This window comes from Protomyctophum parallelum (genome assembly GCF_964188405.1).
Source record: "Protomyctophum parallelum genome assembly, chromosome: 21".
Taxonomy (NCBI): Eukaryota; Metazoa; Chordata; class Actinopteri; order Myctophiformes; family Myctophidae; genus Protomyctophum; species Protomyctophum parallelum.
Window position 1 is genome coordinate 21915946 of NC_139713.1, and position 13987 is coordinate 21929932.

The following is a 13987-nucleotide window of genomic DNA, read 5'->3' on the forward strand; positions in this document are numbered from 1 at the left end:
TGGAACAGAGCCTGAATTAGTTAGCCTGGTTTCCAGCCCACGGACCCCGCCCACTCCACTGAGCGCACTGCTCAGAGTCAGACATTCAGGCTAGTGTCATCGTCGGTCACCAGACACATCAGTAGCCGGAGATGTCTGAGTGTCTGGCTATGCGAGACTACTCCTGCCTGCATGCCCCCCCCCCCCCACACACACACACACACACACACACACACACACAGTGACATACCCAAGATGCCAGTCTCCTGCAGGCCTCCAAACCTCTGCATGGCTTTGATGGCCGTGGACAGAGCCTCTTTGGTCTGAAGCTGGCCATTCACTGGGTCAGACGGGGGGAGGTAACCAAACTTGCTCAGCCAATCCTGGAAGAGAAACAGTTGACACACGAGAGTGTTAAAACTGTCATTCCCAACATTCATTTCAAGGTATTCCAGGCCTCCCGGAGGAATGACACCTGCTGATGTGGTGAGTCTTTGTGGATCCTGTTCTGTGGTATTCAAAGTGGGGGCCGCCAAGTGGGTGCAATTGGAAATGAGGGGGAAACAAATTAACAAATAAACAAGCACAAAACATAATACAATCATGCACATGCGCGCACGCATGCACGCGCGCACACACACACACACACACACACACACACACACACACACACACACACACACACACACACACACACACACACACACACACACACACACACACACACACACACACACACACACACACACACACACACACACACACACACACACACACACACACACACACACACACACACACACACACACACACACACACACACACACACACACACACACACACACACACACACACACACACACACACACAGTATAAATTTGATATAAAATTTCCAATTAAAAAGAGCAAAAATGTTGCAACATGATGTGTTGTACGTGAGCTTGTGGATCAGCTATTTTCACTATTAGTTTGGGAGGGGGGAGGGACAGACTCTGGATATTTGGCGGTCATAGGCATGGAAAAGTTTGGGAAACTCTGCTGTACAGTAAGTGATCTTGAATGACTAACCTATTGAAGCTTGGGTCACTTTGGACACGGGGACAAACATGTATTACAGAACAGCTCTTTCTTAGGTAGGCTACATTATTGCGACATCATCAACTGTCGCCCGCCATGTATTTCTCAGAAAACGTTTGACTGTGAACTGCCCTCTAGTCACTAGAGAGAGGGCAGTTCAGGGTCAAAAGTTTTCTGAGAAAATGTGCCCATTGCCCAATATATCCACTAGTCTAGTGGACATATTGGGCAATGTTTCGCAGAAAACGTTTGACTCTGAACTGCCCTCTAGTGGACATATTGAGCAATGCCCATCCACAGGGCACAATGATGCTGTCAATGGATGCTTTGTTGAATATGACAATGATGTGAATCACTATGCTATGACCTCCAGAGTCACCAGATCTCATCTCAATTAAACATCTAAAGTATAGGAGATTTAGGAATGTCTCACTCCTTCTCCGCTCCCCCCATTGGCTCCCAGTTACTGCTCGCACATGCTGGCCTACAAAGCAACCAGAGGCAGGACACTTTATATTGGTTTTTCATTTAATTTGTCACCCATCTTTGTGTGTGTCTGCTCCAGTATATTTTCCTGCTCTGCAGCGGGAGTCTAAAGCTGTCTGGAGGATATGTGTGTACGGCGCTAATCTCACAAACCACTGGACCGATCAGTGTCAAATATCTTGTGCACACTGCCAGTAGGCCACAACCTGACAGTGTGTCGCAGTTCCCCCCAAACCCCCCAAAAAAAAGTACCTCCTCCACATACCCTTTATAATGGAAGTCAAAGGGCTCTGATCAGACCGAAATCTTGCCCAAATTTGGAATCATAATAGATTTGTCATAGTCAACTATCATAATAGATGACTGACATGACATCACAGGCTGGTCACGTGAGGTCCGAGATGAGGTCCACATTGTCATTGGAGCCACGCGTTGATTCGATTATTTGCGCTTTCTCTTTCTTCTCTCCCTCACTCCCTCAGACCGTTCCCCTCGCTCTCTCTGTTCCATTTGTTCATTTTCCCGCTCTTCCCTTATCAAACTGCTGCATCTCTTCTATTTCTGTTCGGACGCTTTCTTCTCTCTAGCTTTGTTGTCCCCCTCTTCCTCCTTACCGGCCGAGACGCCCATCCTCCTAGATCAAATGGCCGTTCAGACGTGATTGGTTTTAAATGGGTTTCTGATCGTCACTGAGAGCTGAGTGACTCAGATCGATGGGAAGGATCTCCTCCTCTATGAACAACAGTGGGACATTCCATTAGCTAAATAACCTTTGCTCTCACAAATAACTCCATTCACTGATATGGGCTTGTCCACCCGTAGCACTGATGGCCCTGCTTGGGGCTTGACGGGAAAAAAAATAAAACAAAACAAAAGGTCAAAAAGGAATTGGAATTAACTAAATGAATGAGGGGACAAATCAATCTCCTGAGAAAAAGCCTTTCCAAATGCGACACCGGGGATGGCTCACAGGCAATCTGTAGGGAAGTTATATTGAAGTTAAATTGAAATGCTATATCGAAAGTTTGTGGGATCGCTTTAAAGTGAGCCGTGAGAAAGGTTTGTATGGGTGTTATAAATAAACAAATGGAAAAAAGAAAATCCAGATGTGGCACTTCTGGTGTCAGTGATAATTGTCCTGCCCCTGTCCGTTCAGCTGTGTGTGCGTCTGTCTGTCATTCTGTATGTCTGTATGACACACACCCTGGAATTGGCTACGATTTCCATCTGAACCTTGCAGGAGGGGCCCGATTGCATCACAGTAGGACAAGGATGAACCTCCATATGACCATCGGTCTCAAGATGGCGCTACAACAGCCCAATACACATTTTGACCAATAACTCTTGAATCATAGTGGTAGTGATACTATCAATTTTTTTTCCTGGATTTTGTCCAAACTCACACAAACTGGTACACATTATCCGTGCAAAAATCTTTATTACGATTCACTATATTTCACGCACGCACGCACGCACGGAGTAACAGGGGGGACAAGTGGACATAAAGTGTCCACTATGTGTAAGTATAGAATATATGCAATAATGTCATCAAACCGGCTGATTCAGAGGTCTGACAACAACAGCAATATCAGCAGTTCATTCTGGTGTTGCTGATCGGACAAAGTAGGGTCAGAAGTTACCTCTGGAATTCTAGGCAGTGTATTGCTGAGATGGGAGTTCTGTGGATCTGGGAGAGCCTCAAGGCCCAGCAGTCATCACACAAGACCACAATGCCTTCCACTGACTTTTGGATAGAAATGAAACAGACTCCAGTCATTTTCAGAAATTAGAGTACTGCAGACTCAGGGGAGGGGTGTGTGTGTGTGTGTTATTAAGAGAGGAGGGAGTTTAGAGTAGATAACTATTGAGCAAATGCGAAAAGCACAAAGAATTCTGGGCTGTTTGGCTTAGGATAGACTTTCATTAATCCAGATGGAAATTCAGTCATACTGCATTACGGATAAAACAAAGATGCCTAGACCAGGATAGAGAACAAATGCAGACAGGTATAGTAACAGTAACAAAATAATAAAGAGTCACGATTACAAATTTTAAGTTATTTGTCACAAGGTCACATGTCGACGCAAGTCAAGTCAAGTAAAATAACCGAAAATGAGAGTTATTCCAGTAAAGTAAAAAATACCTCAAAATTGTACTTGAATAAACTGCTCCACCTCTAGTGGAAACACAAATGTTAACAGTTCATATGAGCCTGGCTCAAAGACGTGGGCCTCGTTTGACCTCAGAACTATCATGGAAAGGAGCCTAAAATCTATGAGGCCAAGCACACAAGTTCTTAAATACACCATATTTATGCTGCTCAATTTGTCCTGAAGCAGGTTTTCGATTCATTTTGAAACTGGTTTTGAATAAAGTTGACATTGGCACTGACCTACAGTAGCATGCATTACGCTTTAAAGGCCATAATGTTGAACATTGTTTTCTTAAGTGTTTCTTGAATAAACACCACCTGCGAGCAGTGAGTTGTTTTCTATCTCTTGATTGACAGTCTGATTCCCAACACTAAATTGCCGTTTTCTGTGATACTTGCTCCTCACAACAGAGTTAAACTAACAGTCACAGGATGTCCCTGTGCATTTTACCCACATGAAACCTAGCGTCCCTATTTTTGGCATGTAATGATAGAAGGACATTTGGTCGAAGTAGACCAACATTCGTCCAAAATACCTGATCTACAAGTTCACAATGCATTGCGTTGTGTCACGTTGTGAGGGATTTCGTGTGGTGAGAAAAACCGAAGGGACCAAGGACCAAGTCCCTGGGGGACTTCGGTAAACCAAGTATATACGGTGGGTTTTAGTGGGTGATGCGTGGGTCAGGGTTTTTTATGAAAATGTCTAGACTTGGCTCAGCCTGCCCCACAGGTAACAGGATGGCCTGCGCATCACTAATATGTACCCACAGGAACCACCACTGTTGGATTGCTGATTTATCTACTCTAAACTCCCTCCTCTCTTAATAATTTTTTAGCAGCACAGAGAAAGGCTCACACAGAATATATTCTCTGCAAATACGGGCTGTATCATAAATATAGTTTTTGTAGACTATGATAATCATCAACAATTACCTGAAATGTAGTGTTCTTTTAAGAATAAGGATTTCCTTTACTTCTTTTCTAATAGAACAAGGACAGGATGCTGTGAAAATAGAGGACAAATGGAACGTGAGCTGTTTGTAGGCACAAGAGAAACAAGCTAAGAATACCCATCTCCAAGGACCCCACAGGACTATAACCATTCCCTCAGTACTTCCAGGTCAAAGTTCAATATGTGATGGGATTTGACAGAGTATGGGAAGAGTGGACATTGGAGAAGAATGACGTAATGGACATGCAACGGTCATGTTGTCAGGGAGGCAGAGGCAAGGGGAGAAAGCCTCGCGTTGCGATACTAATATAACACTGCGCTCCGCCTCGGGGCAAGGGCACATGCATATGCAATAGGGGCGGGTGAAGTGTGGCTGCGCCAGGCTAAGGGGGAGACATAATAACCTGAGGAAAGTGTTGATGATTAAACAGACATAGCTGTAGTGTCAGGGGAAATTCTGAGCGCTGTGATCTTTGTGCTTCGCTGTATATCAAATCTACATGCTCCCAATGCATCGCATCCGTGACACGAGCTTGTAGAATATATCCGCTATTTTCTGTTTGCGACACCGTCACCGCAAACAAAGTATGAATTGGGCTTGAAGGGGTTTTGTCTTGGCTCAAATCGTTGGTCTGAGTAAGCCATTAGTTTGTCAGAAAGGATATTGTCAGATAGACAGGGATGGATGTGGTGGTATGAATGTTTAGCTCAGTGTAGAATTCCCTGTCAAAGGCAGTTGGCAATGCATGGTGTGCACAGCATACAGGCCTCGAGCCTCGACTGCATGATGCATGCCTCTCACTGTCCCACTGAGAGACTGTAACAAACTGAAACAGAAACACACACACGCCACACGCACTATCTGTCTCTATAATGCTTAAAGCTACGATCTGTACGTTTTTTAATGTCCTGTCCCGATGGAGAGAGGCAATTGCGACGATGTCCGAACTACAATTCAATCTACTTGGCCATCTGCTTCAAATAACTTTGACAGTCGTCAACCAGTAGGTGTTGTATACCCGACACCAGGCCCAGGGTCTGAATAGCAGAGTGGGAAGACCATCTCCAACCACTACAGATGTGATAGTGTTGTTTTAAAATGCTCTACCAGCATACATCAGGATGTTTTTTTAAGGTGAAATCTTCCAGCCCTAAAAACAAGCCAAATTGAAAGCTTCGACGCCGATTCACGAGTCAGTGATTCATGAATGGTGGAGCTCAAGCACATGGCTTTGAAGGGAGCAGATCTACAAGCTCTCGAGCCTCGACATGTCAAGCTGCAATGCGTTGTGGGCTTGTAGATCAAGATCAGATTGATATTAAATAGCAAAGAAACTGTTTTTTTTTTTAAATAAAAAGAAAAAATGCCATCGAACGAAGCTTTGAATATAATTTTTTTTAGTGTCAGCCCTACAATACTGTATTTGTTAAAATATAATATAATTAAAAGAAGCCCCTGATAATATCTTTAACGTGTGTAATCCTACGGTGCTGTCGACTGGAGCTAACAGGGAAAAAGGACTTCAAAATAGTCCATTAGTTGCAGTCCTCCAAGAAACTAAAACAATATTCAGTTTCTCTGTCACACTCCATCACCCCCTCCCACTTATTCCACAGCTGCACATCCATCCTGGATAATACTTCATAATAGTGGAATTCTCTACTAGGAGAGGAAGATCTGTTTTCTTCTTTTTCCTTTTCTATTTTCGAGAAAGTATCTGACGCAGATTATAGTCAGTTCATATACATCATCACACACACAACAGGTCTTCTCAGAGGGAACTGACCCTCTTTCTGATTCAGTGTATCGTTGCGGTTGTATCTCCATATTTCAACTTAATTTTTTTTTTTTTAGTAACAGAAATCTACAAGCTCATAATGTGGCTCATAGTGACGGGTTGTGGATAGATATTCTATTTTCGAAAAAAAATTGAAAGCTAAAGTCATAAATTCTGTCTATGGATTTTATCAATATTTAACCAATGAAAAACAAGCTTGTGGATGCATTGGAACACAGGTTTTTTTTTTTTGCAATAGCAACAACTAGTCCAGAAGGAGAAGAAGTGAATGGCTGAGAAGAACAGATCCTCGTTTTACGAGGCTGCCATGATGATACAAGATATATATCACCCCAACAGCGACCATATGGGTAACACTCCTGCCCTCAAAGGAACCCACTGTTCACTATTGAAACGGCCAGGTGGTTGCATGCGCGGCACGTGCACAACTGCACATATGTACATGTATGCACGTTGTGCGCACAAAAATGCACGCATGTTCTCACTCGCACAAAGACACACAGCGCCGACATTAAAGGTTGTCAGCTGTCGGCTGTCACCCCGCTATTTCCACGGCAACCTCTCTGCGAAGCCGAATGTGTTGTGCCCCCGTGCACATGATCCCCTCTGTCCCACAATGCCCCTCTCTGTGTCCCCCTGAAGACCAGCTGCTCAGAGTCCTTCATCTCCAGCCTTATTGACAGGAAATGAGTCATCAGGAGACTTTTAACCCCTGTGAACTCCCTGTCTTTTCCAGAAATCTATGAAGCACCGCAGACCACTGCGAGAGTCTCTGCACTGATCTAACATTCCACCCCACAGGGACAACAGTATGAACTCACTCGGCCCAAAAGAACAGCAGCACAAGCTAAAAGAGCGTTTATATGGATATAAGGATAATTCATAAGATAGTTGCATTGTAGCAATTGTCTTCCAAATCCCATCATTCTTAGTAAGAGTAATCATAATCAGGCAATGAAAATTGCCCAGTAAAACCAGGAATAAGCATCCGTATGCGAGCTTTCTTGTGCATCTGCTATTTTTGAACATTTTTGAAAAATAAAACAAACAATTACCTAATGAACAGATTACCCATTTGGAAACACTTTAAAGCCATTTTTAATCATTAATCAGTTTGATTCTTGGTGTAGTTACTGTATGTGCATGTAGAGCAGTACTTCCACCCCTCCTTTTTCCCCTCTATATCCAATCTCTTCACCGAAAATAGCTCACAACTTGACGCATTGGGAGTTGTAGATCTGCTATTTTCGCTGAATGTTCACGGCCGAACCTCTAGTACGACTTAAATCCTGTGCATTTCTTTTGGTTTCTGAAAGATTATTGGCTCTCAGCCAAGGACTTATTTTAAGACATGTACGTAGGTAGGACAAAGAGAGGGTGGGAGGAGATAGGGTGAAAACCAGAGACAACCACAGCTTTGCTAGTTCAAGAGAGAACATCTGGGTGGTGTAGAGGTAAAATCATCATCCACAACCACAACCACGGACCCAACATATAAATGGATGAAGTGGTTAAAACGATTGTAATACTATATTAACAAATTTTGCTGGGGACCCCCTGGAACCCCTCCAAGGACAACACTTTGAGAACCACCGATGCACCGATGCTCTAGTGACTCATACAGGTTGGTTGGGTGGTTGTGTGCCTGTTCGTCATGGAGGGGATCATGGTAATGGACAGGTAGTGTATTCATGCCCAAGGTGTTACAGGTGCTCTCATCATCAGAAACAAAACAACGAAATAAGACATGTTAGAAAAAATAACAGCAGCTGGTGACTCCGTGTGTATCAGGGGAGGCATGTGGTTATCTACACCCTCCCCTGGCCGACCGGGGAGGTTGACAGCGACAACAAGGACCGCAGGAGTCATGAAGAAGTCACTATGAAAAAACAAAACAAAAAACAATCGAGCCACAGTCAAGGAAGATGGAAATTGGGAGAAATTGACAACACCCAATACCGGGAACCACCAAGGATGTAGAAGACATTTTTAGAATCTGATCTCAGGTAAAAATGGGTGCTAGATGAGGCAAGCTGGGTGCAATAGCGAACAAGGTGACATATTGTATTATATCTCCCATATAGTGGGAGAGCTGTTTGATGTGGTGCCGCATATACCAGCTCAGGGTTAACGAGGTGATAAATATGAGACTCTCCTCCTGAATCATCATCATGAAGATGCATTTAATGGAACACAAAACCGGGAGCTGGATCAGCAGGCAGTAATACACGGGAATAAATCGTGTTCTACGTATATCCAAACTGTCAGAGGTGATGTGTGTGATGCATATTACCTCACTTCTTGTCAGTGCTCAAAATGATTGATCAATGATTTGCTCTGTCTGCCCTTGTGAACGTCAACTTGCAACCACAACGTCATCATTGAATCATGAATGATGGTATTTGAGCCATTTGGGTTTTTTTCAAAGGCCAATGCCGATAATTACAGAGCAGGAACGATAGATAATGCCAATAATATTATTGTTCAATGTTTTTTTTGTCTGATAATACATAAAAAAATATATACTACACACACAATGGCTGAACCATATTAATGAACATTTATTTAACAATAATGTCTGCTTTGTCTGTTTGCTTAGATCTGCACTCTGTATGTAGGGTACTGGCTTTGCGCGCTTGGCTTATTGAAGCACAGGCAGGCAGGCAGACGTGCAGAGGGAGAGAGACAAACATCTCCCTTAGGCCCATAATGTTTATTCCCCAAAGCCAAGTGTCACTGTCACACACACACACACACACACACACACACACACACACACACACACACACACACACACACACACACACACACACACACACACACACACACACACACACACACACACACACACACACACACACACACACACACACACACACACACACACACACACACACACACACACACACACACACACACACACACACACACACACACACACACACACACACACACACACACACACACACACACACACACACACACACACACACACACACACACACACACACACACACACACACACACACACACACACACACACACACACACACACACACACACACACACCTCACTACCAGCCACTTCTAAAGCTAATTGGGCGTATATGTTGCGTTCAAAGTTAAGCCTGCTTAAAGGTTGCTACACAAACATTTTGCTATCCGAAGGAACAAGATGCCCTCTGCATGGCTTGTTAGTGCATGTGATACTGTACGTTGAATATGTAAATCCAACATACAGCGGTGCTGTGTATGCAGTATGCAAATACAGAAGCATATGTTAACCTGCGGGTCATGAATAATCCAAAATCGACACGCGTGCATGCGAGCGTGCGCAGTTATACGTGACCACGCACACCTGAATATGCCATGATACCCGTGCAAATACACAGCAACAGGGATCCACATTTGAGAGTGCACAGTGCAATCTTTGGTGTTAGCTTAACTCCTTCCTTATAGGTTTATTTGGTTCCATGTGTACACTGTCAGACTTAAACTAAGACTGAGGATTATTACCATGTGTAAGCAGGATGAATGAGGCAGGAGAAAGGAAACCCAGTGAGTGAGTAGCATCTGTATTCTTTCATGGATGGAGCTGAAGAGTGTTTGGCAGTGGTAGAAAAAGTACTCAAATGTTTTACTTAAGTAAAAGTATCAATACTGCAATAGTAGGCCCAGGCCGTGGCGTAACGGTCTGGGCACCGGACTGGTAATCCAGTCGCAGTGTGCCGCGGGTTCGACTCCCGAACCCGACACGGCCTTTACTGCATGTCATCCCCCATCTCTCTCCCGTTTCCTGTCAGCCTACTGTCTGTCCCTTCAAAAATCAATAAAAGGCGTAAGCCGCAAAAAAATATCTTAAAAAAAAAAAAAAAACTGCAATAGTAGTGCTCTGTTACTGTAACAGAGTCCGGAATTCCAAATTTAGTTGAGTAAAAGTACAACAGTATAACTATTGACATAAAGAAAACTTACGTAAAGTACGAAAAGTACCGGTACTCATTATGCAGAATGTCCTGTTTCAAGTTTTCAAATGTATACAAATCTTTAGAAAATAGCAGATCTACAAGCCCAAAATGCGTCACATTGAGAGGCATTGTGATCGGTGTGACGCATTGTGAGCTTGTAGATCGGCTATTTCAGAACATGGACAATTCACAGTTCATGTGGTTCAGACTAGGGCGGACAGAGCTCACCTGTCCAGCACTACTCAAACTCAGCACCATGGACAGCTCCACTCTGCTCAAACCTACTGTATAGTATACACTAGCACCGAAGTCTGACGTCAATATCGGTAGAGGGCGCAAATCCACGGGTTCATGTACTTTTTATTTGCATTGTAATCCCCATAGGGCGATTTTAGATTGCCTCATATAAGAAGTGAGTTTGAACAATAGAAAAAAATGTCACCCCGGGCCATTTCAGTCTCAAGACATACAGTATGGATATGAAGAATCAACTGACTGAGAGAAAACTGATGTTACTGCTACTGAATTAGTTACATTTTCGCTAGAAACATACTGTATCATATACTGTATGAGTGACTGACTGTCGCAAACGATACAGAGACACCTCCCTGACAATAACAAGAGACAGCTTGTTTATTTTTGGACCACAACTCTTATATGAAACGACTTTAAGATGAGCCCATGTTATTCTCCATAGAGAAATTACTTCCGTGAACCAGGGGATGAGCGAGTGACGTCAGGACTTCGGCGCTCTATAGTACTTACTGTGAATTATATTTTCATGGATTTGTCTAAACACATAAGCTTCCGCTTAAAATGTAATTTCATCAAATAATTTTGTTTAGCCCATTACATTTGTTCTTATTGATTTTGTACGGCTGTTATAAATGGTATTCATCTTTTATTTAGAATTTCTATACGTTTATCATTTGGTGTGTGATAGTTTGAAGTACACATCATTTGAACACACGAGTACCACTGCATAAGGCCAAGACCACCACTACTCTGTCATCATAAAACTGTAATACAAATATATATGCTGTGTTTATGATGAAGCTGCTGCAGCTTTCTTTTCTTACTGATATAAAGGAAGTGATTATAGTAGACCTGATAAAACTAAGCTTTTGAGTCAAAAAGCCATTTCTTTCAGATCATTCTGATAGCTAAAGGCCAAAATTGCCCCCCTCTGTTGTTGGCCAGCTAGGGGACACAGCAGCAAGGGTCAGCTGTGATCCTTCAAAAAGGTTCCAATTGTCAGACGGAGTTCCCTCATGGCGACAACGGGCAGCCTCATTTAACAACAACAAATGATTCGTAGCTTGTGAGCCACTTCAGGCGAATACTCTTGAGAGGTGTACACACATACGCATTGCTATGTGTGTGTGTGTGTGTGTGTGTGTGTGTGTGTGTGTGTGTGTGTGTGTGTGTGTGTGTGTGTGTGTGTGTGTGTGTGTGTGTGTGTGTGTGTGTGTGTGTGTGTATGACGTGACATGCGGATACACCTGTAAAGCATTTGACCAATTTGGCGGTCTATTGAAGCTCACTCGTTGTTTCTCTGGCGGTCAGTGTCACTGAAGGTTTTTTGTGTGCTAGTTTGCTCCTCTGCCACCCCAGCGGCCCTCTGCTTCCTTACATTAAAGATGGAGTGCCATGACCCCCCCCAAAACAAAACCCCATAATCATCAGGATTATACTAGGAGGAAGAGGTTTTTTTTTGTTTTGTTTTTCAAAAAAGTGTACAGAAAGTATTAAAATGGTGTTTTAAATAATGTGTCCACACTCCACACACACCCACCATGGTTTTCACCTCAGCACCTGAACGTAAGCCTCGCTCACAGCTGTTGGTATGATAATGGGGGAGGAGTTAGGGTTATTATCATGACACTAAAGTGGTGTATTTCGATTGGGCTTTTGACTCAAAGGCTTTCGGATTTCAGGAACAAACCAAGAATACACAGGGAAGACATATTTGAATATTATAACCATACAGTACCTGGGGGTCTATTTAGTAATGTTAACTCCATAGACACATACAAAACAGGAAAAACCCCGGCACTGCATCGCTAAGCGTTCCGTTCCCCCTGAGGGGGTTGTATATCCCCCTGCTCTTACATGTTTCCTTCTAGCGTGCTGAGCAGGGAGTAATACTGTATATAGCAGACCCTGAACACCAAGATCAAATAAATATAATAGTCACACTTTACATTTTTATAAATACAACGTTTTCAATCTATTCATGGGTTATCTGACTGAACTGGATTATGAGTTCTCCATGTGGAAAATGCTGCTGCCACGGAAATACACACCGGCAAGCAGAATATATCCCTAATGCGAAGCACTGTGGCATGCAGTAAAGGCTTATATTGTTGCATGCAATCCAATGCCAGGTGATATTTTGTGTCATGCATTTCTATCATATCAAATTAATTTATAGGTCTATATACTATTATATACCCATCTGAAGAAATGAAGGCCTTTTTTTCTATTGGTGTCAGATTCAATTTAAACTGACAGCCATGAGTGAGAGAGACATAGCAGTGAGTTCCAGACCAGTAGACAGGTGCAGCACACACACCGTAGAATAGATGCACAAAGATTATTAACTGATATATCCTCCTGTCTGTCTTTCTCTTTGTGCTCTATATCCATATGGCTCGTGGCAGAGCAAACAAACAAGCACCGTTTGATCAATAATGCACCGTTTAGGATTCAACACCAACCAACATTATGCAATACGCATTTCTGGAGGGTTCATCAGTCATCTCACAGACACTACCCAATTCCACGCTTGAGTAAACCCCCCCCCCCCCACACACACACACACACACACAGCCGCTCTGGGGCTCAGTTGGTAAAGCGGCTGCCTGGGAATCAGAAAGTCCCCGGTTTGATCCTCGGCTCTTCCAGGCTTCATCTCGAAGTACCCTTGGGCAAGCCGCTTAACCCCCATCTGCTCCGCCGTGCGCTCACAAGAGCAGCATGCCGCTGGGTCAAATGCAGAAAAGTTAATTGCACTTGTGGGATCAGTAATCCTTGTGTGTATACCTGCTTTAGGGATATATTAGAGGTATACTAAGCTACATATGTTTTTGTATACACCACTACCGGCATGGAGGGAAGCTACACGTGCATGTAGGTCTGCTGAAGGTTATTGTTTCGTTTTTGGAGATCAAAATATGTTGAGAAATGTTTGTTGTACAAAATGTAGGGATGCTCCGATCAGGTATTTTTGGACGATTGTTTTTCTCATGATCGGCCGATACCGATAGGTCCGATACCTATCATATAATAATTGATTTCTAAAAAATGTCAAAACCAACGTCAAAACTGTTTCTGTGTGTGTGGAGAGGAAGGGGAGAATGTTTAGGCCTGTCACCAAATTGCAAAATGATATTATACTCTATATCGGATTGACATTTATACCACTAAAATGGTGTAAAAGGTCAGTTTCTCCAGATAAATTGCCGATCACAGATAGGGTAAATTCTGATTACCGATCAGAGTGAATATCGGTCGATATGACTCAGCAATGGTCTAAAAGAGTGTTATCTTCTCATTTTGAATCTTAGATT

At 43.2% G+C, this 13987-nt stretch overlaps 1 protein-coding gene across 2 annotated transcripts in view; it reads right to left on the reverse strand.

Annotated features, from left to right (window-relative positions):
* Nucleotides 1-13987, reverse strand: part of LOC310878726 (matrix metalloproteinase-17-like) — a 77961-nt gene that overhangs the window by 38078 nt on the left and 25896 nt on the right. For both annotated transcript variants that reach the window (XM_083793102.1, XM_083793101.1), the window contains one exon: nt 230-362. In XM_083793102.1, the coding sequence (XP_083649228.1) occupies nt 230-362 (133 nt within the window). The remainder of the gene's footprint in view (nt 1-229; nt 363-13987) is intronic.